The sequence below is a fragment of the Schistocerca americana genome, chromosome 8, assembly GCF_021461395.2.
Source record: "Schistocerca americana isolate TAMUIC-IGC-003095 chromosome 8, iqSchAmer2.1, whole genome shotgun sequence".
In the NCBI taxonomy this organism is placed as follows: domain Eukaryota; kingdom Metazoa; phylum Arthropoda; class Insecta; order Orthoptera; family Acrididae; genus Schistocerca; species Schistocerca americana.
The window spans coordinates 325,496,756-325,524,319 of NC_060126.1; the positions used below are offsets into that span (position 1 = coordinate 325,496,756).

General features: G+C 41.2%; 1 protein-coding gene across 1 annotated transcript in view; it reads right to left on the bottom strand.

Annotated features, from left to right (window-relative positions):
• The window catches only part of LOC124545811 (odorant receptor 43a-like), a 59,644-nt gene that overhangs the window by 15,423 nt on the left and 16,657 nt on the right, over positions 1-27,564 (bottom strand). Inside the window, exons 2-3 of the mRNA XM_047124757.1 lie at positions 8,334-8,433; positions 3,453-3,554 (exon numbers count right to left, since the gene is read on the bottom strand). Of these exons, the coding sequence (XP_046980713.1) occupies positions 3,453-3,554; positions 8,334-8,433 (202 nt within the window). The remainder of the gene's footprint in view (positions 1-3,452; positions 3,555-8,333; positions 8,434-27,564) is intronic.

Genomic DNA, 27,564 nt, shown 5'->3' on the forward strand with positions numbered 1-27,564 from the left:
GGATCAGAGCCTAACTTCTAAAATGTTAGGTGCCATAACGCACATCTTCAAAACCATACAAACGCTCCTTCCCCATCACCCACCCGTCAGAAAAATCACAACTTTCGATTATTTCAGAGTTTGTGATGAAACATAGAATTAGAAATCACTTTTTACAAAATAATTTGTTTTCAAATTCAAGGTTTTCAAAAACAATTTCTTATAATCAAAACAATAAACAATAAGATTTAGTGTGAACAACGGGTGCTACCTTGTGTGCCGATGTAGCACTGTCCCTCTGATTTCTATCGACACAAGTGTTCAAACAGCTGCGGTGTAGCTGCGTGGTGAACGTTTGTCCAGTATTAATTAATAAAGCATTTAACGATTACCTACCGAGTTCATGCAAAATTCCGACTTCCCGAAGATTTAGGAAAAACTAAACATGTGTGACATGGCACACGGAGTTTCATGTTTAGTACATCTACATCTACTTGATTACTCTGCCACTGAGAATTATGTGCATGGTAAAGATTCATTGAACCACTTTAATGCTATTTCCCTACCATTACACTTTCAAACACCGCGAGGGGAGAACGAACACTTAAATCCTTCTATGTGAGCTCTGGTTTCTCTTATCTCATTACAATGATCGTGCCTCCCTATGTAGACGTGCGCAAAACCAAATATTTTCACACTCTCGGGAAAAACTTGGTGACGGAAATTTCATAAGAAAATCCTGCCGCAACGAAAATCGCCTGTTTTATTGATTGAAACCCAATTTACGTATTATATCCACGGCTCTCTCTCCCCTATTTCGCGATACTACAAGACAAGCTTCCCTTTTTTATACTTTTTCGATGGCCTATGTTGATCTTATCTGACGCTGATACTCCACTGCATAGCAGTACTCCAGAAGAGGACGTACGAGCGTAATGTAGGTAGTCTCTTTAATACAGCTGTTGCGTTTTCTCAGTGTTCTGCCAATAAAACGCGTCTTTGGTTTGCTCTACCCACAACATTATCTATGTGATCCTTCCAACATAAGTTATCCGTAATTGTAATCCCTAAATATTTAATTGAATTTATAGGCGTTAGTTTTGTGTGGATTATCATGTAATAGAAACTTCGCGGATTCCTTTCGGTACACATGTGGATGACTTCACACTTTTCATTAGTTAGATTCAATTGCTACTTTTGCACCTTACAGATATCTTGTCTAAATTGTTGTACAATTTGTTCTGTTAATCCGATGACTTCATAGGTCGGTGAATGACAGCAACACATGCAAGCGATCAATGTTTCTAAGATTTTCTTCTGACTCGTTTATGCAGATGACAAACAGCATAGGATATATAACAATATCTTGAGGAACGCCAGATATTACTTCAGTTTTACTCGATAACTTTTCGTCAATTAATAAAGAACTCTATTACGAAAAGCGCTCTTGTAACACGACAATGCTCGTCCCCGTACGAGCTGCAAAACCATGGCTGCCATCGCTTAAATGGCACTCTAGTTACTGCCACAACCGCCATATTCTCCTGACTAGGCCCTGTAATTACTGTAGGCGCTCTTGAACTACTTTTGTGGAGTGTTTCGCGCCCACTAACAGCTCGAAATTCATTGAACTCTGTAGAAAAAGATGTCCGAGCTGGAGTTCCTTCATAGCAGCGAATAGTAGGTAATCAGGCAACCAGAAGAGGCCAAGTCAGGAGAATACGGTGGGTGTGGCAGTATCTGGAACACAATTTCAGTAAGGGTAACCATGGTTTTTCGACTATTATGTGGAGAAGAGTTGTCGATTTCCTCCCACTGACATCAGCTGCCTCTTTACATCCTCAATGTTTACGCCCTCCTTCCACAAAACCGGCTTGCCTGCGCTGTCCACGATTATCACAGTCAATGTTGTTAGATCACATAATGACAGAAGTTGGGAAAATGAGTTAGAAGGGATAACACTTCTGATGACTAACCTACAGTATGCAGTTAGACCCAAGTACTACATATTTGCAAATGTAATGACGAGGCAAATGGGGGACCTTCACTGATGGGGAGAAATGAATTCTAAATCAATATGGAAGAGCCCTCGTATTTAGGGTAACTGAAATTAGCGACTGGGTGGACAGCAAAGGAAATAAGCGTCAGGATAAAAACGACCTAAGGTATCTCGATAAAATGAGTAGAGTAAGCAAAACTTAACTTCCTATGTTTGTGAAAAGAAAAGCGTATCATGAGTGGCTATTAACAGTTTTGACTTAGGATATTGAGACCTGGCTTTTCAGTGTGAAAACCATCAAAAAACTGAGTCTTGCTCAGGAGGGACAAATGAATCACGAAACAGACTGCAGCTGAACATGTAACTATGATTGTTATGAAAACGAAACGGTGAATGAGACATATAACTAGGCAAATCGATGGTAGATGGCTCAAGAAAATTCTATGCTCAGTGCCACGAGGTAAAAGTAATATTGTGTGACGACCTAATAGGAGGTGGATAACTGACACAAGAAAACGTGCAGGAGTGACTTGGAAGCATGGAAAGAACTGGACCAGGCCTTACTCCAGCAGTGGATGTCTAAAGGCTAATGATGACGATGGTGATGATGAGGTACCTCAAACGTACGTAGATCGGTTGTGTATGTCGTAAGTTCAATAAAGTCCAATTTTGCTATTATTTGTTATATATATTGGTTCTGCTCTCTAATTGAGTGACAGTGGATAAGAAATTATTCGCTTCTAGCCGAAGTGAGAATAACATTGTGAAGTTTCGTGACAATGTGAATGTTAGCCCAATGAAAACAGTTCGTTACCGTTCTCAACAATTGGGCATAAGCTGTTCTTCATTACGGAGAATTCTCCGGTGTGTTCACCTTTACCACCCCTACAAAATTCAGCCATCTGCCCAATTTCCCGCGAAACAATTCAGCTGCTCCATGAGTGGTTCCCGGATGGCCCCGTTTTGCGCAATGGCCACCAGGGTCGTAGGATTTTATTCCTTGTGACATTTTCATTTGAGATCGTTTGAGTCAATGTTGTATGCCAATAAACTCCGAAACATCCATGATTTGAAGCAGGAAATTCGACAACCTGTCAGCTAAATGGATGTGGAATCTTGTCGTGGAGTCATAGTGAATTTTATGGACAGAGCTATTGCAAGCTAGCTAAGTAGTGGTCATTCGCCTCACATTTTTCATGTATCATGCAGGAAGGTTAGATGAATATGTTTAGGTATTTTGTTTATGTTTTACTTAAAAATAATTTTCTTTACTTTGGTGTATCAAAACCGGCTCTCTTTCTGAGCCACCATTAATTGGTTACAGAAAAATGATAGCGTTAATAAACGAAACACCTTGGTTTGGTTTCCTGAGAGATATGAGCCTCATATCAGATGAATGACGGTAGTGGACATTGCCGACAAAAGTATGGACACAAGTTGGTCTATCAGCGCTCGAGGTTGATCCCATGCTCACCTGTGCTGTTACATTAGTCGCTGCCCAACAATAAAGATACAGCTGGCCGACAGGAATTGTAAGGAAAGATGCACATTTCAGTACCGCACTGAACTCTTCACTCTGCGAAAAATCAAGAGACATACGTAAGAACCTGAAAAAAAAATGTGTGGCTTGAATCACGAAGGCAGTAACAAAGTGAAAAACATTGTTCTTGGTTACGGTTCTCATGAATTCATTGCAATACATAGTCTGTTTTTGTGTTCTTTCTACTCTCTTCCATGTACATGAAAGTGAAGATCTTCCTGCTCCTCTAATAAATCCTTATTTTATCCGCAGAAGGAGAAAATTCTGTACACTAACTGGACATATATCTTCTTTCTTACGACTTTCTCCACATTTCGTAACAAATATTGTCTAGCGTAGCTCTCTATGTTGCTGATTGTTTCGAGAAGACAACACACCAAGAGACAGAATAATTATGTGCACATACACCAACCCATAAAATTTCTAACACCAGTTTCACTTTATTTACCATTTTCGGATATTGAAGATGTATGATTAGCATTCCTGAGGGCGAAAATAACGAAGTTGGCGTCATCCCGAAGGTAAAGTCGTCCAAGGTTGCTCAAGAAGTACTACACTATTCAGCAACAAAAATCTTTGATCATTTCCTCATCAACATAAAGTGTCTGGCAGGTAGGAGATCAAGTTTTAAATCTAGATTAAAGTCATTTCTTTTGGAAAACTCCGTCTACTCCATGGACGAGTTTTTGTTTCAGAAATGGTAAAAAAAAGAAAAAAATGAAATGTACCTCTAAATGTAGTTGCATGTCTAGAACTAAAACTTTCAGTACTAGAACTATTCATGTGTGTATATATATCTTGTAATCTGATTTGCTCCAGATTATATCGATAAAATAATCCGGAAAATGGTCCATGGAACATGACATAACTAAAGCTAAACTAAACTAAGCCAGCCCTTCCATTGCAACACTGGAACAAATGTTTCTATAACACAATACTATTTTATTTCGAGCCATTTTTACTGCAAGCTGCATATCTTTGACTGTCAGTGTAGTTAGATTCGGGAGACATTTATACACATGGATAAAACATGGATGTATTCACATTCATTCTGCACGTTGACTATTAGAAAATATAAAAGACACAACAGAAATTTTACGAATCTCACTTATGCTATCGATTTTGATTAGACCTTACTTCAGCATTAGAGTTTAATGAGTCGATTAGTTGCTACATATTTTGAAGAATTTTCAGAGAAAATGTTTAATTTATCACTGTGAAAGTAGCTATGCGGAATGCATTCTCAGGCAAAGTATTTTTTCCATTGAATAAAAGGAATAAATGTTGTGTTGTTAACTAATGTGTGCATCACATACCCTCAATACTGAAGTACTTAAGAAAGAAAGGTGATTGTAATAGTAAACTGTGATTAATTTAAAGTATGATTTGTAAATTTGCGTAATCTTATCTAGGAGGCTGAATTTCTGAGTCGATATTCAGACTATTCTATTTAGTTGTTAGATTGACAATTTTACACATTCGGATTATTCATTATAAAGCCTACAATAAATAGAAGATTAATTATCGCACTGAATCATAGCACTCAAAATCAAAGAACAATATCGTTACTCCTGTACTACACGGACTTTTATATCTAGCTATTCCCTGCCAAGTATTGCTGTAGTTCAGTCTGGTTAAAAACAAAATAGTGAAAAGGGAACACGTTTCAAATGTGTATAGGAACTGGATGTACAGAATCCTTATCCACCTTTTCTCTTTCCATATACCCCTCCCCTCTCTTTGCCCACTTCCTCTTCCTTACCCCTCTCTCTCTTAAAATTATCTCTTCCTCTCTTCCTATGCTCATCTCTCCTTGCCCTTCTCTCTCCATCTCTTCCTGCCCCTCTCTCTTCCGCTCTTTCTGTCCATCGCCTCCTCTTTCCTTTCCTTGTCCATCTTCCCCTCCCCTTCTCACTACATCTCGTCTTGTCACTTTCTCTAGCCGTCTCTGTCTATCTCCACCTCCCCTATGTGCATCTTCTCGTCGCCCTCTTTGTCCATCTCCTTCTGTCCCCTGTCTCTACCCATCTCCTATTTCCCAATGATTCTTACATATTCGCGTTATATGTGATACTCTAGAAGATATGTAGAAACATACATGTATTTGAATGCAACACTGTGTCCCAATTTCAAAGCTGTCAGTGAATAGGAGATTTAAGACTTTGAACCGAAGAACACTTACATTTGTGTTTATATATTTATACGTTATATTATTATTTATATACATGTATTGAACTTCTCCAATGACGGCTTTGAACTTTTGACACAATGTTGCACTCGAACATTCGTGTGTTAATATATACCTACTAAAGTACCATATGGTGTATATCTATATACTCCACATGGGACTGGGTGTTGTGTTGTCCTCATCATCATGGAATGCAAATCGTCGAGTGTGCCGTCAATTGGAAAGCCTTGCAACTCGACTCCCGAACTCCCCCAGGTGGGAACTACCGTCCGTCAATGCCATACGAACAATTCGTTTTTTACGCTTACACGTTTACAACATATATATATATATATATATATATATATATATATATATATATATATATATATATATATATTCATTTAATATACAGCGCTCCAGCACATACATACAAACATGCGCTTACTCCAATACAAAACTCTCTGTCCGTGGCCACAAGAACGCCGCCCTCCGAAAAGATACCTGCAGATTTCACTTCCGAGAACCGGCTGTCCTCCATCTCAGTCCATTTAGTTATGCATCGGTCCCTCACCAGCGCTGACCCAGAGTTGCAGCTCTGCTCAGCAGATGAACCGAGCTTCATGTTGCACGTGCGAATGTCCAGTCTCTGCCATCTCATCTCGGCTGTTTGTGTCTTATGTTCCAAGACATACTGGCCCGAAGCATACTGTGCGATTTATTGCAAGTATCCAGTTTGGACGGCCAAGTCGCAAGAATTCGTTCCACGTGTCAGAACCCTGTGGAGAGGAGCTTAGCATTATAGCCACGTTTAGGTAGGTGCAATCAGCTTATAAACGTCTCCCATCTTCCCAAAAAACTTCGTAAAACAGCTCTGACATACCAGAGGTTCAGATGACGCCGTAGAGTTTGCAGCTAGCCTCGAGAAAAGCGTTTCTAGCTTACCCCGGAACCAGTGATGCAAGGCTGGCCGCTGCTTGAGAGGGCACTGACTGTTGACATTGTTGTGTCATCATTAGGTATTAACAGGTAGCTGAAAGCTTTTTAGAATAGTGGGAAAGAAATGAAGACTGCTGTTTTTATTTACGTTTTGTCTCCTTTTGAAGGAATACTCTGTTAAGGAAACAATTAATGCACTGGTGGACCATTATAACTATAAAGATCATTGGTTGCCAAGATTCTTGGTGGGAATAACGGTACAGTCAGTTCTTAACTGACAACGGAGAAAATGTCTTCATTTCTGGACTTGGTACTCCACGAGCTGCACTCTCAACTGGATTAGCAGACTCCTTCAGCAGGCTGGGGACCAGTATTCGACTCTTAGGCAGGGTGATTCTAGCATCGTACGGTGTCGCCGCCCTGCACATATCGCGCGGACCGAAGTGGTGAGCATAATTAGGAGCTGAGGCATGTTAGGACTATCACAAGCTAGGAGCACAGGTTCATGATCTATATCGCTCTCTCTCTCGTTCGTCAGTGCATTCTCATTTGCATGGGTCTTCTTTTGCTTTCCGCACATACAAACAATCACCGTAATAGATACAGTAGCCACGGTCGACATAAATGCACAAAGTCTGATACTTATGTGACTCCCAGATATGTATAGCACTCCCACCAAATCACATTGCCAACTGATAGTCTACTTTTCTGACTCTCGTAGACCATGTTCTGGGCTTGTACATCTCTCTGCTCAATGAATTGTTTAGATGTCAGTCCATTCCAATGCTTTTAGTAGTAATGCGAAGAGTTCACTTAAATCATGTCCTTGATTCGTGTAAATTTGGTGTCCCTTATTACATCTGATAAAATGTAAAGTCCCCACCTTAAGATTCACTGCTAGGGCCACGATCTTTCATAGTGTTTGTCAGTTCGTGGCCTATGTTTATTCTAGTCTTGGTTCTCAAAGATGTGTCCGTATCACGATTAGTTCTAGTTCAGTTAAATTCATTTACACACACTCAAGACTTTCATGGTTAACGGACGAAAGATAAACATTAGTCCGTATAGATTTCTTTGCGACAAGAACATGTTTACTGGTCGTAAGTTCATATGTATGACTTTTTCTGTTATTACAAGTGTGTGATAGGGACGTGTAAACTACCGTGTCCAGGCGAAGCCAACGAATTAGTAGTGTCCTTAAGACATACGATTATCGTTTCGTAAATCCTTTCCAATCTTTTTAGAATGACTTGTTTCTGGTAGTTCATCACGTTTTAATAAACAATGTTTCCAAATCTTATGTGGATTTGATGTAACAGACGTTGAGCTCTTGCTACATATTTGGAACATTTTTCAGCAGCAGCTCACTTGATGTCTCTTTCAGTCTTCTAGGAGACTTCGTTGTTTTTACTAGTGTTGCGGGTAGTCATTCCTAGCTTAATATCCCTTCGAGGAAGTGAATAGAAACCGAAGAACAGTGTGATTAATTGCGTATGAAGAAAGGCATTTGATGTAAGCTTCAGGGGTGGTCCTGCCAGACTCCGTCGAAGTAGGAGAATGGTAGTACGGAGACAATGGAAGCACTGATTCACGGAAAACTTCCATTTTTAATCTAGGGTGTAGCCTTATGGGAATGGCGTTTCTTCAAATTGTTGCTTTGGTGCCAGTTATGAAATGTATACTGTGATATCGTGAAGAAGAATACTTACATAAGTTGCCTGAAATAACGCCATGCATGTGATGACAACGCTCATGACGAACTGCGTCATTGCAATGGGGCTCATGATGTCCTGGAGGAACGCGACGAACCTGGAATAAGAAAATGTTTTAAGCAACACCATAAAACGAAATGTACTATAGCAAGTTTGATGTGGTCATCAAACATGCACTCGAGAACATTAATAGAACGTGAAATTCGTAAGTTAATTTCATTTTCTGAGATTATGCAGTCTAGAAGCCAGACAGGGGATGGGTAAATGCAAATAATGCTATTTCTCTGATAAACAAAACATCGTGATTTTTTAATTTGATTAGGTAGTGGGTCAACTTAACTTTGAATGACACAATCTTCAACGTCTTTACATTCAAGATAAAGTATGCGGATATTAATTTTCTTAAGGCGTGTTTCATGTCCTGCTGTATTACAATTTTGTCACAGATTTCTGAATTTTGCGCTGTGTTGTATGTATAAAATGCCCCGAACGCATTTGAAGTTAAATAAGTAAAATAAGTTTCACCTGCTGAACTAAATTATTTAATCTTCTTTCACAAAATATGTAGAAAACGTTATTAATTAGCGAAATTGGTCTGTATGTCTACTAGAGATTAAATGTTTACAGCAACAGAATGAGATTCGTTGCCCAACACTGGAATTTGGTGGAACGACCATGAGCTGCCCCAACAACCTTTTCAAATCGTAGCATGTCAGGAAAGCACAGAATGCAATGTTTTGTGTCCGATTTGACTGCTGTGGGTACAACACATTGTTGCTATTTTTACTCTCAGATGATGGCTGTAAACCCGTAACAGGAAATATATTTAAATAAATCAAAATACGGCCAAGATTCTGAATTCATCAACTTGTACTTAATTTAAGTCTTAGGATCGACAGACCACATAGTCAACGAACTCATGTGGTTGGTTGTGGATGAGCGCGAAGCGTAAGCAGATGGCAAATTGTTCAGTGGATGACATTTGAGGTGAATGGACAGGTCCGGGATGAAACAAGAAACGACCGAGGAAAGCATGAGGGCAAGCAGAGCATTCATAGAACAACTTTCACTCAATTTCTCTTCCATTCTACTATCGAACAGTGCTCTGGAGAAATGAACGCTTACATGTTTTCGTATGAGCTCTGGTCTGTCTTATTTTATTACAATGATGATGACTCCCTATGAAGTTGGGTGTCAACAAAATATTTTCACATTCGGAGGAGAAAGTTGGAGATCTCACCGAAACGAAAACCGCCTTTCCAACCCTAACTCCAGCATCATGTCCATAACAGTCTCTCCCCTGTTTCGCCACAATACAATACGCAGTGCCCTTCTTCAAATTTTGTCAGTGTCCTCCGTCAGTACTATCTGGTAAGTATCCCATACCGCACTGCAGTATTCTATCAGATGATGAACAATCATAGTGTAGGCATTTTCTTTAGCACCATTGCGATCCACACAGCTTGGTCGCATTGTATGGGGAAGTTCAGGCACCGAGTGTGACCGAGAGTTCGGGTTTATGCCCAAAGGTGTCATTGGTACAGTGTTATTAGCAATAACGTTCATTTCGCAGGCTGCGTTTGCATCTTCTTGGCAGAGTCTGCAGCCAGGCATAAGCTCGTGCCCCGAAGACTTGCTAACACCTCCTCAGCGAGACGTGACGTAGCCCTGTAAATCAGAGAGCCACAGCCACGAGTTGTTCGGCGGTAGTTGGGGAGATGAGAAGACGTCGCCAACCCAGACACTCTGTGGCACAGTGCACGCCCCACACATCACTACTCTCAAATACAGCCCGTTGGGCACTTAGGTGAGTGCAGCCCACTGTGCTCCAGGATGCCAGTTGTTTTGAAGACAAGGCTCTAGTCATCCACCATGGATCCCGAAAGACTGCTGCAGATACTCAGGATTCGGACATTCACAGAAGATGGAAAGAAGAAAGCATGGATGACAGACGATATACTTCAGCTGATCGTCGAAAGAAAAAGAACAAAAAATATGCAAGGAAATTCAGGAAGACAGAAATAAAAGTCACTTATAAAAGAAATAGACAGACAGGGAAGATACGACACAAAGCCGAATGAAAAATGTGAAGACATCGGAAAAGAAATCATTGCCAGAAGGATGGCTTCAGCACACAGGAGAGTCAAAACTGTCTTCAGTTGAATTAAAAGCAAGTGTGGCAACATCACGAGTTCAGTGGGAATTCCACCATAAAATGGCAGAGGAGAGGACTTATCTGATGACTTGATAGAAGAAACAGAAGTCGACAGAGAAGAGTTAGGTTGTCCCGTATTATAATCAGAAGACACAAGATCAAATAAGGCACAAGGGTTAATTAACATGCCATAGGAATATCTAAAATCGTTGGGGTAAGTGAAAACAAAACGACTATTCACGTTGGTGTGTGGAACGTACGAGTCTGGTGACATACCATGTGACTTTCGGAAAAATATAATCCGTACAATTCCGAAGACTGCAGAAGTGGACAAGTGCGACAATTATCGCGCAATAAGTCTAACAGATCATAGATCCAAGTGGATGACAAGAATATTATACAGGAAAATGGAAAAGAAAACTGAGTATGTGTTAGATGACGATCATTTTAGGGTTAGGAAAGATAAAGTACCAAGAGGCAGCAGTAACGTTGCGCTTGATAATGGAACTAAGACTGAAGGAAAATCAAGACATGTTCATTGAATTTGTCGACCTGTAAATAGCGTTCGTCAATGTAAAATGGCGCAAAATGTTTGAAATTTGAGAAAAATAGGGGCAATCTACAGGAAAAGGCGAGCAATATACAGTATATATAAGAACCAAGAGGGAAAATTAAGACTGGAAGACCAAGAACAAAGTTGTCGGATTAAAAAGGACGTAATACAGAGATGCAGTCTTTCCTCCCACTGTTCAATAGTTACATCGAATAAGAATGAGGGAATGAAAGATAGGTTCAAGAGTAGGATTAAAATTCAGGGTGAAAGTATTTCAATGATAACATTTGTAGATGGCTTTGCTATCGTCAGTGAAGGGGAATTGCGGTGTGCTTTGAACGGAGTGAACCCTCTAATTAGTATAGGTTGTGGAGTAAATTGAATGAAGAGGAAATCGAATAAAGATCATGGTAATGAGAGGTAGCTCAAATGATAACAGCAAGAAACTTAACATTACAACCGGGGATCACGAAGTAGACGAAGTTAAGGAATTCTTTTACCTAGGTAGGAAAATAACCTATGACGGACGGAGCAAGGAGGACATAAAATTGAGACTAAAACTGGGGAAAAAGGCATTCCTGGCCAAGAGAAGTCTGCTGGTATCCAAAATTTCTAAGAATGTATATTTCGAGTACGGCATTGTTACTGACTTGGTCTGTGGAAAATCCAGAACAGAAGAGCATCGAAGCCTTTGAGTCGAGGTACTACAGAAGAATGTCAAAAATCACTTGGACTGGTAAGGTAAGGAATGAGGCGGTTCTCCGAAGAATCGGCGTGGAGTGGGACATCTGGTAAACACTGAAAAGAAGAAGGCAATATCTGTCTATGTTTGGCTTTGCAGTGACACTCCGCTGCTGAAGTTCTGAGGTGCTACTTCTCATAACCTTGTCGTGTAGCACTGCGATATTTGCTCTCCGGCTGTTCTACCGCTGACGTCGTCTGGCAATGCCTGATTCATGTTCTGACGTCCGTTACGTCGGCGGTACCTCATGCTGACATTCCAATTGGCACAACGAATCAGAGACAGCCTTCTCTCTTGTGAGCTCGCCTGATAAAACTTTAAAATATTTAAACATGTACCATAAAGCTATTATGCTGTGCAATACTCCTCCCTTATTTCAAAAAAAAGTCCCGAATGTTGCCTGTGGTTATCCTCTGCAACTATCACACAGATCTACTTACGTAATAGTACCAACCTTTTTGCTCGTGAGTGCTGGCTCATATTAATTTTCTCTTTGTTTCCTAATTATATACCATTGTTCTTACGTTTCAGTTAACTAAGCCCTTCGCACAGTCATTCTGCATATTACTTATTTTCGTGTTTGCGAGTTACTATAGTACTATATATTAGGGCCGGTGAAACATGTACTTGACAGCTCGCGTGTGGTTGGCCTCACTGCGACTGCGAGGTTGCAATAGCTGCCACCGCACACGCCCACAACTCCAAAGTACGTAAGCTACAATCAACGTTCACACGTGTCACGAAGTCGTAGAATGAAGACTTTCACGACCGGATGACATGGCTGTTGATATACTTTCCGGTATGTGAGGTCGTGGTCCTAGAACTTTTCTGCTCCTTACGTTTCGTCCAGGACTGCGCTGGACTTCCTCAGAGGCGCTGCTCCGCTGAGTCTTGCCGACTGAGTCTGAGCAGCGCCTCTGAGGAAGTCCAGCGCAGTCCTGGACGAAACGTAAGGAGCAGAAAAGTTCTTGGACCACGACCTCACATACCGGAAAGTATATCAACAGCCATGTCACGAAGTCGTTTCTGAAAGTATTTGCATGGAGTGTAGCCATGTATGGAAGTGAAACGTGGACGATAAACAGTTTAGACAAAAAGAGAATAGAAGATTTCGAAATGTGGTGCTACAGAAGAATGCTGAAGATTAGATGGGTGGATCGCATAACTAATGAGGAGGTATTTAATAGAATTGGGAAGAAGAGAAATTTGTGGCACAACTTGACTAGAAGAAGGGATCGCTTGATAGCATATATTCTGAGGCATCAAGGGATCACCAATTTCGTATTGGAGGGCAGCGTGGAGGGTAAAAGTCGTAGAGGGAGACCAAGAGATGAATACACTAAACAGATTCAGAAGGATGTAGGTTGCAGTAGGTACTGGGAGATGAAGAAGCTTGCACAGGATAGAGTAGCATGTAAAGCTGCATCAAACCGGTCTCTGGACTGAAAACCGCAATAAAAACACGTAAGTGCAACAAAGTAAGTTTTTCTAACAATGGAGAGAACGACGACGAAGACTAACGCCGCTTTCACACTATACGGTTTTGACCGTACGGCAAAAAGCCGTACGGCTGTAGGTGTGAAGAAATGTATGGCGCCTTTCACATTATACGGCGACGGCAAAATGCCGCTGCCGTGCCGTGCTGCAGCCGTGTCTTGCCACTACAACAGACGGTCGCCGTACGGCAAGTTCGACAACAGTGGCCTACGTGACTAAGTGCATGCTTTCACACTGGACGGTTTTGAGCCGTACGGCGTCGACTAGTTCGTTGTAGTGTCGTTTTATTCATTTGTGTTTATTCTTGTTTACTGAAAAGTGTAGAAGAATGGATGAAATTGATACTGAACTTTTGATAACCTTGGTGGAAGTAAGACCTGTTCTGTGGGACAAAACTCTAGATGCGTATAGAGATCGTATTGCTACAAAGAATGCTTGGCGGGAAGTTTGCGTAGCACTGAAGCAAGATTTTGATGAGATGGAAGACAAAGATAAAAATGCGTTTGGTAAGTATTTATTTAATATATTAATATTACATTTAATACGTTTTAAACAGTTTTTATTTAACGTTATAAATTTTATTCTAAAAGTAAATCGTTTGTTTATAAGTAAATTACTGCTACCAGTCACGTTTTTTTTGTTTTGTTTATATTTTGCACGACGCGTTTCGGGAAATAATTCCCATCCTTAAGTGCGTTTTTCTCTAAGTTTTCATCATGTGTGGTGTCTTTTTATGTGTCAGGTCTTGCATTCTGTTTTCTTTACTGTAATTTATAAGAGAAACACGCACAAGACCTCACAAATAAAAAAACACTACACATAATGAAAACTTAGAGAAAAAAACGCACTTGAAGATCGGAATTATTTCCCGAAACGCGTCGTACAAAATATAAACAAAACGATTAAAAACGTGAGTGGTAGCAGTAATTTATTTATAAAGAAAACTATTTACTATACAGTCGCAGGCTTTCACAAACAATCTACAAAAAGGAAAAGGCTTGTTAATTTATATCTTTGACATCTGCCATGACACGCTTCCAGCATTTGTCATAAAATATTTACAAAGAGTGTTCCTTATGGCGTTGGCTGTCAGTCCTCCTCTTATGTTGGCATCTTGGGCTAAGTCTTCCAAACCAGTGAAGGATGTGGTGTCTTCAATTATAAATCCATCTCTCTGACGTACAAAATTGTGTAAAACAATGCAAGCTTTAACCATTTTTACTGCAAAATCTGGATGAACATTTAAAGGTCGGTGAAACAACCGCCACTTATTGGTGAGGATGCCAAAAGCACATTCCACATACCTCCTTGCTCTGCACAAACGGTAATTAAATACACGTTTCTCAACTGTCAAGTTTGTTCCCCCAAAAGGCCGGAGCAAATGCGTGTGTAGGCCAAATGCTGCGTCTCCCACGAAGAAGTAGGGTACTTTTGGACCTTCCGTACCAGGCAGACATTGGACGTCTGGAAATTCCAGGGAATTACTTTCTATTGACTTCCATAAACTGGACCGTCTGAACACTGAAGAGTCACAGTCTTTGCCATAACTTCCTACGTCGACATAAATGAACCTGTAGTTGGAATCCGCTACAGCCATCAGAACCACAGAAAAGTATTCTTTGTAATTGAAGTACATTGATCCGCTATTAAATGGGGCAGTAAGACGGATATGTTTTCCATCCACCGCTCCTAAGCAGTGGGGGAAATTAGCAGTACGTTCAAATCCAGCCGCTATTGATTCCCATACCTCTTTGGTCGGTCTTTGTATACATTCTTCCCGCAGTGATGACCAAATTGCTGTGCATACATCATTAACCACTTTACTTGCTGTAGAAATCCCAATTCTGTACTGGAAATGTAAGTCAGTGAAGGAACAACCGCTTGCCAGATACCTGAACAAAACGAAAAAAAATCAGTGACATTTAGTTTGCAGTGGACATTTTTTGTTACAGTTTTGCTTTTTTCTATACAAAATTAAAATGTTTTCATACAGTTTTGTTTTCTTTTGATGTAGGTATAGAAGTAATACGGAGGTGGACCAATCTACGAGACTCCTTTGTGAAGTCAAACATAAAAATTCAAGCTGCGAAAAAAAGTGGCTCAGCAGCAAAGAAAATGAAAAAGTATGTATATTCTGATCAGCTGCAGTTTCTAAAAAAGCTGTATGATGCTCGAGAGACGGAGGACAGTTTTCAATCGGAACGCACCGCCAGACTGGAAGAAGATATAGAAACGCAGGGCTCCGTCGAAAATACTGAGAATGTTTCTGGGCCATTTGATACAGCACCCACACAACAAACATCCAAAAGCGAGTGCCATACAAACAGAAAACATAGAAAACCTGATGCAATCGAAATGAAAATATTACGAGCTCTGGAAGAAGACAAACCTTGCAGCAAAATGTCATTTTTACTTAGTCTGAAGCCTCATCTGGAAAAATTTGATGAACAGGATTATCTTCAGTTTCAGATGGGAGTCCTCAAAGTTATAGAAAATATATATGAAAGGAGAAATATATTGACAGCTCAACCTCCTCCATTTACCCATTACACACCTCCCATGCCCTATAATAATAGATTTCAAGCTTATTCTTATTCACCTATGGAAAATGCTGCTCCAATATCCTCTTACCATACGCATCAGATTCGTCCTCCTCCAGCTGCACCAAACCCAACTACTTTTCTCGAACAACCATTACAGACTTCTCAAGGTCGCAGTTCTTATCAACGAATTAATAAAGTGCCACCACCATACCCTTCGCCTTCCACAAGTAGCCATGAAGGCCCACCATCAACAACGCAGTTCTACAACGTTTTTGCAGAGAGCCTGTCGCCACAAAGTGACAGTACAGTCAGTCCTGCTACAAACTCTTTGGTTTCAACTGCTGATATTGATATTGACTTTTCTACTTCATAATCTGAGCGTAATAAAAATGTAAAACACAAATAAATAAGTAAATAAACAGAACTAGTTTTTATGTATTAAATTACCTTAACGTGATAGCCAGCATTTGAACAGGTTGGATGCAATTGCGGAATTGTGTGTTTTGTCGTTGTAACACATCCTTTAGTTTTCTATGTAATTCGTCAAACGAGGTAATAGACATTCGGAAATAGTTAAAGAATTTATTTCCGTCGTTCCTCAAATCTTCAAAGAGTGTATAAAATAAACCCACTTCGTCTCTTCTCTGGTTAATGGGGTGTACCCACAAAAGACGACCTTTTCTTTTGCGGCGACGATGAAGCAACCACAAAGCAACAACTCGTTTACGGTTCATCTTGATACACACATTAAGCAAACTGAATAGACACCAACAACTGGTCACGTCAAAAAGCCGTGTAATGTGAAAGCAACACAGGCACGGCTAAAACTCGTACGGCTTTTTGCCGTACGGTCAAAACCGTATAGTGTGAAAGCGGCGTAAGCGTTTGATGGTATATTAAACCGGGAAATGACAACACCTTAAGTTAATGACATTATCTATGAAAAGTCGTCCAAATTGTTACAGTAATAATGCAAATCTAAGCATGCCAAATAACACGCTATCCACACTCAGAGAAAGAAATAAAGCAAAAAATACGTAGCCTACCCGACTGTAGAGAGAAAAAGAATTAATTCTGCACACATTTACGCTCACCAATTTACGATGTCAATGCCGGCCGCGGTGGTCGAGCGGTTCTAGGCGCTTCAATCCGGAACCGCGTGACTGCTACGGTCGCGGGTTGGAATCCTGCCTCGGGCATGGATGTGTAGTTCTACGTTCTAGGGGACTGATGACCTCAGACGTTAAGTCCCATAGTGCTCAGAGCCATTTGAACCATTTTTTGAAATGTCAGTGGCGCAATTCCATCCAGTTCTCCTTCACTGTCATCGGAATCGGCGCCAAAACCGTTGTCTTCGTCATCATCATCATCATTAAGAGAAATCATTAACTGTTCGTTTTCATTTATAATACCATCTATAGTCTGTGCTTCTCTTATTTGTTTAGCAACATGGTCTACTTTTTTCCTCCATGAGGTGGCGTCTACCGTAGCAAGACCTTCACGTAGCAGTCTTTCCACTTCTGTTACAGTAAAAGTCTTGTTGTTACTTGTAATGTACGCCTTGACTTCACTCCATACCAATTCAATTGGATCAAAATGACAGTGATAACGCGGTAACCTAATTACCAAATGACGCTGCTCGCTTGCAATTTCATCTACAATGTATTTAGGCGTCACAGGCTTAGTTTTTTTCACGAGCGAGTAATAGCAGCAGCTTTATCATGCTCATGTTCGCAACAATCTCTCTCTCCTGCAATCACTGCATCATACTTTCTTTCCGTGGGTGGTCCATATTCTCATGATAGTCATCGGATTTTTTCGATCGAAGAACTAGAAGTCCTTCAGGCACATAGCCCTCTGAAGATCCTGCATGGGCCACAATTAATCGTGATACTCTTCCTGTTGGCTGATGACCGCTGCCACTCGGTGTATCATCTGTCCAGCATTTCTCAACTGATTCTCCACCGTTGACCCAGGTTTAGTCTAACCAAATGACTGAGTGTATGTCCTTTCCTACAATTTTGTGTAAGAAAATGGTACAAGCTGCAACGACATGAGCGTTTTCTAGTAACAGTTTTCGTCCATCTAACTTTTTAAAACGGAAGCCCATACTTTTTAATATCATCTTCAGTGACGGTTTCCCCCCTGAGTAAAGATCACTTTCTTTTAAAGAAATTAGCAACTTCGCTATTGTGGGGTGCTCTTTCCTTTTATAGTATCCGTATATGTGCCGACGAATTGCATCGGATTGGAAAGAACCAATATCTGTAATAGGACGAGGCTGCTTCTTTTTCTTGCCCCGAGTACTTAAAAACAGTTTGTTCCACAGGGGCTTTCTTCCACGCTATTAATTTCACTGTCTTGTAAGTCTTGAAGTAGCACCCATTTCCTTATAACTGTTCTTTCACTGAGTCGTAGAGTTTTTGAGGTACGCTCTAAAACTCTATCGGCAGGAATTGACGCATGCCCATGAAGAGAAACAAATTCTTTTTCTTGCTCATAAGACTTACGCGTCCTCCGTAGTAATTCTTAAGCCTGACTATTTAATGGCACTCCACGGCGCAATGGATTGTCGCTTGGTGAACGAAATGGTTTGGGAGACATTGTTTAACAAACAAAAACTGTAGTCGAGGCGGTAGCACAACACAACAGCAGGCGTTCGCGAACTAACATAAAATGTTTACACGGTAGCTGGCAACGTGGTAGCGTCGACGCCGGAACCGGCTTTTGTTCGGTACTGTTATTGGTACCGTAGATGCGGCGCCCCGTTCCTCACTTGCTTGTAAGTTATTCTACCAACTCTAAGGCGTTCGGTGAATGACCTTGAAGTGACATGTTTCAGCGGCCCGGGTTTAGTTATCCTAGTGTATATTTGCTATACGATATTCCAGCGCCTGTATTTTTCAGAATTAAGATACAATGTTCCTTCAAACATGCATGCTTGTGCGAAGAAAAAGGCACTGCGCCGACTATAGCTGTTATGAACTACCTGAAATGTGTTCGCTGTGGCAAATATGGACAACCATTAGCTATATAATGGATGACGACATGGAAAACTTGTGCCGGATCGGGACTCAATCCGAATATCCCTCTTATCGCGAGCGGTCGCCTTACCGTTAGGCTATACGAACACGCTCCACGATCAGATCCAGACCTCCATATGTCATCAGTCATGCTTTTACGATCTGTACTCGTACATTCATTATGTGTGGTCCTGCTTAGGGGGAGGCATTTTAATTAAAGGTAGCTTGTCTGGTGTCAGCGAATATATACAATATTCCCAGAATGAGATTTTCACTCTGCAGCGGAGAGTACACTGATACGAAACTTCCTGGCGGATTAAAACTGTGTGGCGGACCGAATCTCGAACTCGGGACTTTCCCCCGAAAGGCAAAGTCCCGAGTTAGAGATTCGGTCCGCCACACAGTTTTAATCTGCCAGGAAGTTTCATATACAATATTGCAGTTCATGTGTTGTTCAGAATTACGAAGCAATATTGCAAGCGTAATAGTAAGACAACCACTCGCAGAAAGCGAAAATCCGGATTCGAGTCCAGGTCCGGCACAATTTTTCAATCCCGGCATTCCCTTATACAGCTGATGGTTTTCCATATATCCTGCGAATACATTTCTAGTATTTCATAAGAGCTGTAGGCGGAGAAGTGCCTTTTCCTTCGCACATGCAAGCATGTCCGAAGGAACTTTGCATCGTCATTCTGAGCAACACCACCACTGCAGTATCGTATTTATTTGCCGACACCAGACAGGCAACTCCTTTGCGGGATGGATGTACGAGTACGGACTGAAGACACCTGGTGGGCGACGTAAGGGAAGTTCGTGTCTGGCCGCAGAGCGTGCGCGGAAAGCCTAATGGTAAGGCTGCCGCACGTGATATGCGTGATATCTGTGTCCGAGTCCCGATCCGGCACTTATTTACGTTGTCGTCATTCCATTATACAGCCGATGGTTGTAAATATTTACAACTGCGAATAGATTTCATGAGGTTCACAATGGCTGTAGTCGCCGCAATTCGACTTTCAGTGAAAATGTCTCCCCTGTACGGGAATATACATAGTGAACGAACTAATACAGGTTGTAGACAGATGGTTGATGACCTGGAAGTTTTGGTCTAGCCGTGGAGCTTGCGAGGTTAGCCTAATAGTAATGCGACGCTCGCAGTTAGCGGGAAACAGGTTACGGTTGTTCATATTCGCAGATTGTTAGGCTATAATTCTCGAGTTATGTTAGTTAATCAATCTACAGGTATATGTTATGTCGGTGATATTGGAAAATGGATACTTCTGGTCTGAGACAAAGGAGAAGTACGTAAATTGCTATCACATATACTGCAACACTGGTGGTATTATTCCCTGTGGTTACCGTATGTCGGACTCAATATTGCTGTATATGTTGCAGTATTTAATGCATGGAAGTTTTGCCTTGCTGTGGCGCTATAATTGTTCCCGAAGAGTGTAGGAGATCAGGATTCAGTGTATCATTAAAGTAGGTTAGAATCTGCAATGTATAGCGGTCAGCATGGGAGCATGAAACAGTCGTCTGTGCGGCTGCACATCCTCAGCAACATTCGCTGAAGTCATTGACAGACGCTGTTGGTAGCCCTTTGGTTCGTCTGAGTGGTCAGCTGCAGTTGCGCGTATATTCGTCCGTAAACATCTCAGCTGCCACTATGCACCCCTGTCATGTATGGACTTTGGTGCAGTAATCTTTCCGAGGCACCGGTTCGGAATATTGTTATTTTCCCATGCGAACTCTTTACAAACTTAGCCATTTCGAAAATGCTTCAAAAAATGGTTCAAATGGCTCTGAGCACTATGGGACTTAACATCCATGGTCATCAGTCCCCTAGAACTTAGAAATACTTAAACCTAACTAACCTAAGGACATCACACAACACCCAGTCATCACGAGGCAGAGAAAATCCCTGACCCCGCCGGGAATCGAACCCGGTAACCCGGGCGTGGGAGAAAATGCTTCCATCCTTGGCCCCAAATCCACTGATCATTCCTGTTTGGACACCAGATAAATCATTCTGTTTCTGCATTGTGAGAACGACTCCACTCTATATATGCTCCACTGTTACTGTTAACACCTGCCGTCCGTGAATCGTTACTGTACGTTGACGTATAGCTTGGGTGGCCGTTACATTAATGTGACTAGACCGTGTAATTTCATTATACCCATAAGAGCCCCAAACCAATTCCAGGATTTTCCATCCCTACGTGACATCTCGGCGGTGATACCATGCAGAAGAACATCCAAAACCACATTATCTGTTTCCTGGAGGATGGCTCTGTCCGCTTCTGCGTTTTGCATCACATTTTATGTCTGCGCATTGATACTCCGGATCCTATATGATAAGGTTTCCACTCATTCCTTATCCTCCTGCCTTAACGTATTCAGTTTTTCCCGGAAAAATTCGTGCTATATTGCTTCTCATATGCTTTCCGAAAATCATTAGCTAACTGCTGGAATGTTTCTTCGTGACACAACACGTATGTCTTAATCCAGATTAGTGTTAAATAAGTTCGTATAACATTCTTTCTAAACGATAACAAATCAGGAGATTCTTTTGGTTTCAGAAGTTACACCTTAAGGGTGCTCCTGATGCCTCTGTGACTTGATATGGCCCAAATAGATACACAAATGCAGTAGAAAGGCCATCAACAAAGAAAAAGCTTACCCACCACACAACACTGTGCTGGTACATATCGACGACGGTCCATGAAGTAGACATCCCACGATTGCCTGTTGTGACAGCCAATCACGACACCGATTTTGCGACACAGAGAGCTACTGTTGAATTGTGTGTAAAAATAAGGGGATGAAATGAGTATTAGTGTACCAGTTTAAACCCAGAGGCATCAGTAACGAAGTGGTATAAGCAATAACATTTATTTGTGAGGTCGACTTTACAGAGCTATACAGTGCGTTCAGGGTGCCTGTCAGTGTCCAGGTGTAAACGAGTCCTGCGAAGGAGTACTGAGCTTCGGCCGCGCAGGATTAGCCGAGCGGTCTCAGGCGCTGCAGTCATGGTCTGTGCGGCTGGTCCAGGCAGAGGTTTGAGTCTTCCCTCGGGCATGAGTGTGTTTGTTTGTCCTTAGGGTAATTTAGGTTAAGTATTGTGTCAGCTTAGTGACTGATGACCTTAGCATTTAAGTCCCATAAGATTTCACACACCCTTTAACTGAGCTTCATCAGCGAGTGCTGATATCGCCCAATAGGACAGTGAGCCATGGCCACGAGTTCTGCTGGCGGCAGCCGGGGCAAGGAGGGGGAGGGGAGGCATGAAAGCATCGTCATCCCAGACGTTTTACAGGACAGTGTTCTCGAACACATCTCCTCGTGTGCTTAGGTGAGGTCAGCTGACAGTGGTACAGGATGTCGGTTATGGTGAAGATTAGGATCTGGTCATCCAGAATGGATCCATCAAGGCAGCAGTGCTGCAGCCTTGGTCGATCCATACTGGATTGGAGTCGGTCAGAGGTCTGATCGAAGGCGCTGCATCTGGTCTGTGTGGAGATGACAGGTTGCAGATCTTCCGCGACGACTCTCACAGGAGAAGGGTTGGCCCCACACCCTCATTTTCCTCATTCGCTAAACCATTGTAGACTTCAACGGGAGGTCAGGGCTGAGTAATGCACCGGGTTGTCTGTGTCTCCATGTTGAAGTTGTCAAGCAGTTGGCTGTCAGATCGTTATCGATAAGCTTGTAGTGGTTTCACTGAAGCTCAATAAATCGTCATTATGTCTGGTTCTAGCAACGTGGACACAATGGCAGAATGAATGAATGTTTCTGTGAGTTGTGAAAGCCTCGCTAATCAAAGAACCGAGCCCTACCTATAAAATAGTGTCTCAGGGTGTATGAGTGCGTTGGTCCTTCCTTCATCTGTGCCATCAGCGCTACTTGCCTTGTTTAGTAAGTGTACAATTATTCTGGATTGCTGATCTTAGGTCTTTGTGCCTACGTTTGACTTTGCAGTGGCGTTCTGCCGCTGAAGTTTCGAAGTGTTACTTCACATTACTTCGATATGCACCACTGACACATTTACTCTTCTGCCTTCATGCCTTGGTGGTTCTGTGACAATGCTCGCTTCACCTCCTAACATCCGCAACATGAGCGGCGCATGTTGTTGACATACCAAGTGACACAACAGCCAAGAGATAACCTTCTCTGTTCTGAGTTTACCTGGTAGAACTTTAAAAAATCCAAATATGAACAATAAAATTATACTGCTGCTCAACAGGGCTTGTTGCAACGTCTAAGTGTCTTCATAATAAGACACTGTCTTTGGTTCGACATCTCCACCAGATTAACGATGTGCTCGTTCCAATTCAACTGCTTCGTAATTCTCAGTTTTAGATATTTAGCTGAATGAAAAGCTATGAACTTTGTGTGAATTTTTGTGAATGCGAGATTTGACGGATTACCTTTAGTACTCATTTCGATGATTTACTCGCTTTTCGTTATTTAGTTTCAACTACCATTTTTCACACCACATAGATATCTTGTATAAATCAATTTTCACTTGGTTTCGATTGTCTGACGACTATACTAGATGGTAAATGACAGCATCATCTGCAAACAGCCGAAGATGGTTGCTCAAAATATCTCCTAAATCATTTATATGGATTATAAACAGCAGACCGTTTATAAAATTTCTTTGGGAAGCGCCAGATATCACTTCAGTTTTATAATTATTACAAACTGTTTGTTTTACCCATACAAAATCACGAATCCACTCACACAAATTGTACGATACTCCATAGGCACGCAGTTTGCTTAGAATTCGTTTGTGGAGAACCGTATCAAATGTACTTTGGAATTATAAAACCATGGGATCAGTTTGAGATCCCCTGTCAATAGCACTCATTACTTTATGTGATTGGGAGCTAGTTGACCTGTGCAAAAGTGATACTTTCTGAATCCATGTTGACAGAGTGTGAACAGTCCTTCTCTATATCTAAATCTAGCAATAAAAGTAAATATTAGCGATGATAGTGGCATTAAAGCAGAATCAATGACTGAAGGTTTCCAAACATCTTTGCCAAAGAACACGAAACAAATAGTCCCGACTCTGAATCAGGAACTACTGCCAACAGGAGGGACTTAGAAAAAGGTATTATTTGTATAATAAAGCAATTAAAATAACTTAATATAGGTGAGTCTTCCAATTAGATTTCTTTCATACTGTACTGATATAATATGTTCATATTTAATGGGGGATGGATGAGAGAATACACAACCACGTGCTATAAGGTAAAGTAACTTTCGTAGTTTGAAAGATAATTCAATCAAATATTTCACATGTTTTCAATACGTTATTTGCTGTAATGTACATTTTTTTTTCAAATGATTTGATCTGGATGCTGCTCAGTACTTTTAGACCACATACTGTCGCCTGAGGAATATTTCCTCAATAGTTACTTAATCTACCACTTTCAAAAAATGGTAGGTTATTCTTAGTAATTAGGTAAACAAATGTGTGTACCGGTTTTTAAATATTACTTAGAACTCTCGCCACAATTTTTTTAAGTTTATGTGCATATTACACAGCAGTTTTTTTTCACATAAATTTACATAAAGCTGACAGTAACGCAGTATGAAAAATTTTGTATCACATCGAGCTGCGTTATAGTACTTACAAAGTCAGTACAAAATTTGGTCTTTTTATCTGCAATGGGTAAGCAGAGAATGTTTCTTATGAGCTGATAAATGACCTGCGGGAAATGCAGAAAAAAATATTTTATTTGCATTTATGCCAGAAAAAAGTACCTTAATGCTGGGCATATCCATACGTTAGGTGGTTTTTTTTTTTGTCTTCATGTACCTCTTTTACTCTAGTCTAATCCTTTTGGCCAAATCCCTCACTGACTCTTCAGATGTAGATTAAAGGAGGAGGGAAGGAAGTAAAGGGAAGGGATTGCCGTTGCCAGCTGCATCAGCAGTGTGCAACATCAGCGGCAACAACTGAAAATGAGTGCCAGACAGGGATTCGAACTCGGGACCATTTGCTTACTAGACATTTGCACTAACAACTGCACCACCCGGACACAGTGTTTGTCGCACCCTCGCAGACTCACTCGGCATGCCTATCAGCCGAGCCTTACTCTCGCCTCGCCCCACATATGCGCAGTTACCATCTATGCCCTACCTGTTCACAAGTGAGAGATTCCCGTAGAAGGTCTGACGTAGTGGTGCATCCGCACTGTATGTCGTGTATCCACTGCCCTTTTAGGCAAATAAATCAATTGAATGGATGGTGTCTGTTCTTTCGGACATGTCCGGAAGAACAGGCACCTCGCATTCATCTAAAAGAACTATCACTGCCCACCTTATTCAGTATGTTTCTGTGAAGCAAGATGCAACAGATCCCAGTCTCATTAGGGTGCTCATTCATCCAGTGTTACCATTACTGAACAACAACAGTAGGTGTGCATAACGTATGCGGCGTCTCTTTTAGACGAGAACATGAAAGGCTTAGTTTGGGTTTTACGTCGCAACATGTGTGCATTTCTATAATAAATCGTAATTAGTCGCATCGTAAATGGGCTCGTAGAATCATATACTCTACAGAATTTTTCCCTTATCGCAGAAAGTAAAAAAATATCGAAAGCAAGGACAGGGTCATGTAGAAAAGTTGGTGTGGCACAGCATTTTGGTTGAAACAAGGTAACTTTTATATCCCTTGTGGCACAGATGAAACTCTGAAAACTGGAGACAATATTTGTAAGGTGCTACAGGTCTATCTGGTGGCAAAAAATTTCTACATTTTTCACCAATTTTCCATAGATACCCTTTTCACAATCTTATCACTCGATGAAAGATCCGTACCTACACACTGGGTAGTTGCACAGACACACCAATATTCAGGAAAGAAGTAGTGGTATAGGAGTAATTCGCTCAATTAGAGTCCTACGTCACTGACGTCGATTTACGGTAGGCTTTTGGAGAATATACTGTTTTCAAACATTATGAATTACCTCGATGACGAAGACGCATTGACGAATGGCCAACACTGATTTAGAAAATATCATTCTTGTGAAAAACAGCCAGCTCCTTAACCTCACGAACTGACTGCTATCGATGGCGGAAGTTAACTGTCTCCAGATTTTTAGATTTCCAGAAGGCTTTCGACGCCATTCCTCACAAGCGATTTATAAACAAATGGTGTGTCTGCTGAGTCGACACTCGGCGTCTGGATTTCTGATTTATGCACCATCAAAATAGTAGGAAATAAATCACATAAGCAATACATTCAAGCGTGGAAAATTATAATTGTCGATGACAAAAAAGTAATTTACTACTACAACTTAGGTATCTGTCCCTTTCCCCATAACCCATTTGGAAAAAGATACCACAGCTTGGTACTGATCATTCAGTCGGATTTCTCCCGGAGATGGTAGGGGCAGTGTGTCAACTTTAATTATACCATAACGACTGGATATAATCTGTGAGTGCACGATCATTGGGCTTTCCTTCATCCACCCCCATTCCCGCAACCACCCTGACAAATTCTACACATAAAAGGCAATACCTTGGATACCATAATTATTATCATTATTATTCAAACATACTGAGAGAGAGGAAACGTTTACTTACCGTCACAAAATTCACCTGTTAATGGTTTTGGTTCACCAACTATGAACCATCAATCACTTTCTGAAGTGGCTATTACCCCCACTAGAACTTCTAAGGTACTGTCTGACATGCTTTAGTCGAAAAGGTGCACTTCTGTCCGCAGCTACCGACTGATATATATTCGAGCAATGTCTTCAATTCGATTGCACTTGCAGCCTCTGAAGATGAGTCAGATTGGTCTTTCACCATTGCTCTAACGCTTTTAGTGAAATTTGTTCCACATTTCTCTATATTTCCAATATTTTAATGCTTTCTAATGTTGTTTTCCATATTTTATGTCTAAATTCACAATTATTTTTGTGCTTTTATTTCTTGTCTTACCAGGTTTTTTAGCATCTAACATGGATTCGGATTAACCCACCAAGTGAGAAAAAATCCCCGAAGTGGTTCCCAGGTCACTTATTTCTGTTCTTCCTTTTCCAAATCTCAGCCGAGAAACAAACTTCATTGAACCTTTATATACGCTAAGCCACACATGGATTGCTGTGGTTTAGGAACGCTGTCTTTAGATATCTGTTCTACACCTTCTGATTCTTACAAAATATTGGTTCTTAGACACCTAAGAATGATGACATCTGTTTTGACTTTATCCTACATTAATAACACACAGTGTAGTTCAACTACTGTTGCCAAAGCTTCGTATATACGCTCCGAAACTGCAAGGTACGTGTCACATGGCGTTGAGAAAGCTCGGTGACTTCTGTTATCGGTGTAATATACACTGATCATCCAGAACATTATGACCCATTCAGGCGATAGAAGCGTCACCTGGCGAAGAATGACTGCTAGTCAGACACTCGCACAGTGCATGTACAGCCAGTGAGTGCGCTGTCCATGTGTAGAATTGGGAAAGAGAGGGATCTATCTTAGTTTGTCGAGGGCAGATTTTGATGGCCTGGAAGCTTGGCATGAGCGTTTCAGAAAATACACGACTTGCCGCGTGTTGAAGGAGTGCTGACGTGCAGTCTTAAACACATGGCCAAACCAAGGAGAAATCACATCCTGACATCGTGGGGTTGGGTGACCACATCTTGTTACCGATATCAGATGTCGTAGTCTGGGCAGACTGGTAAAACTGGA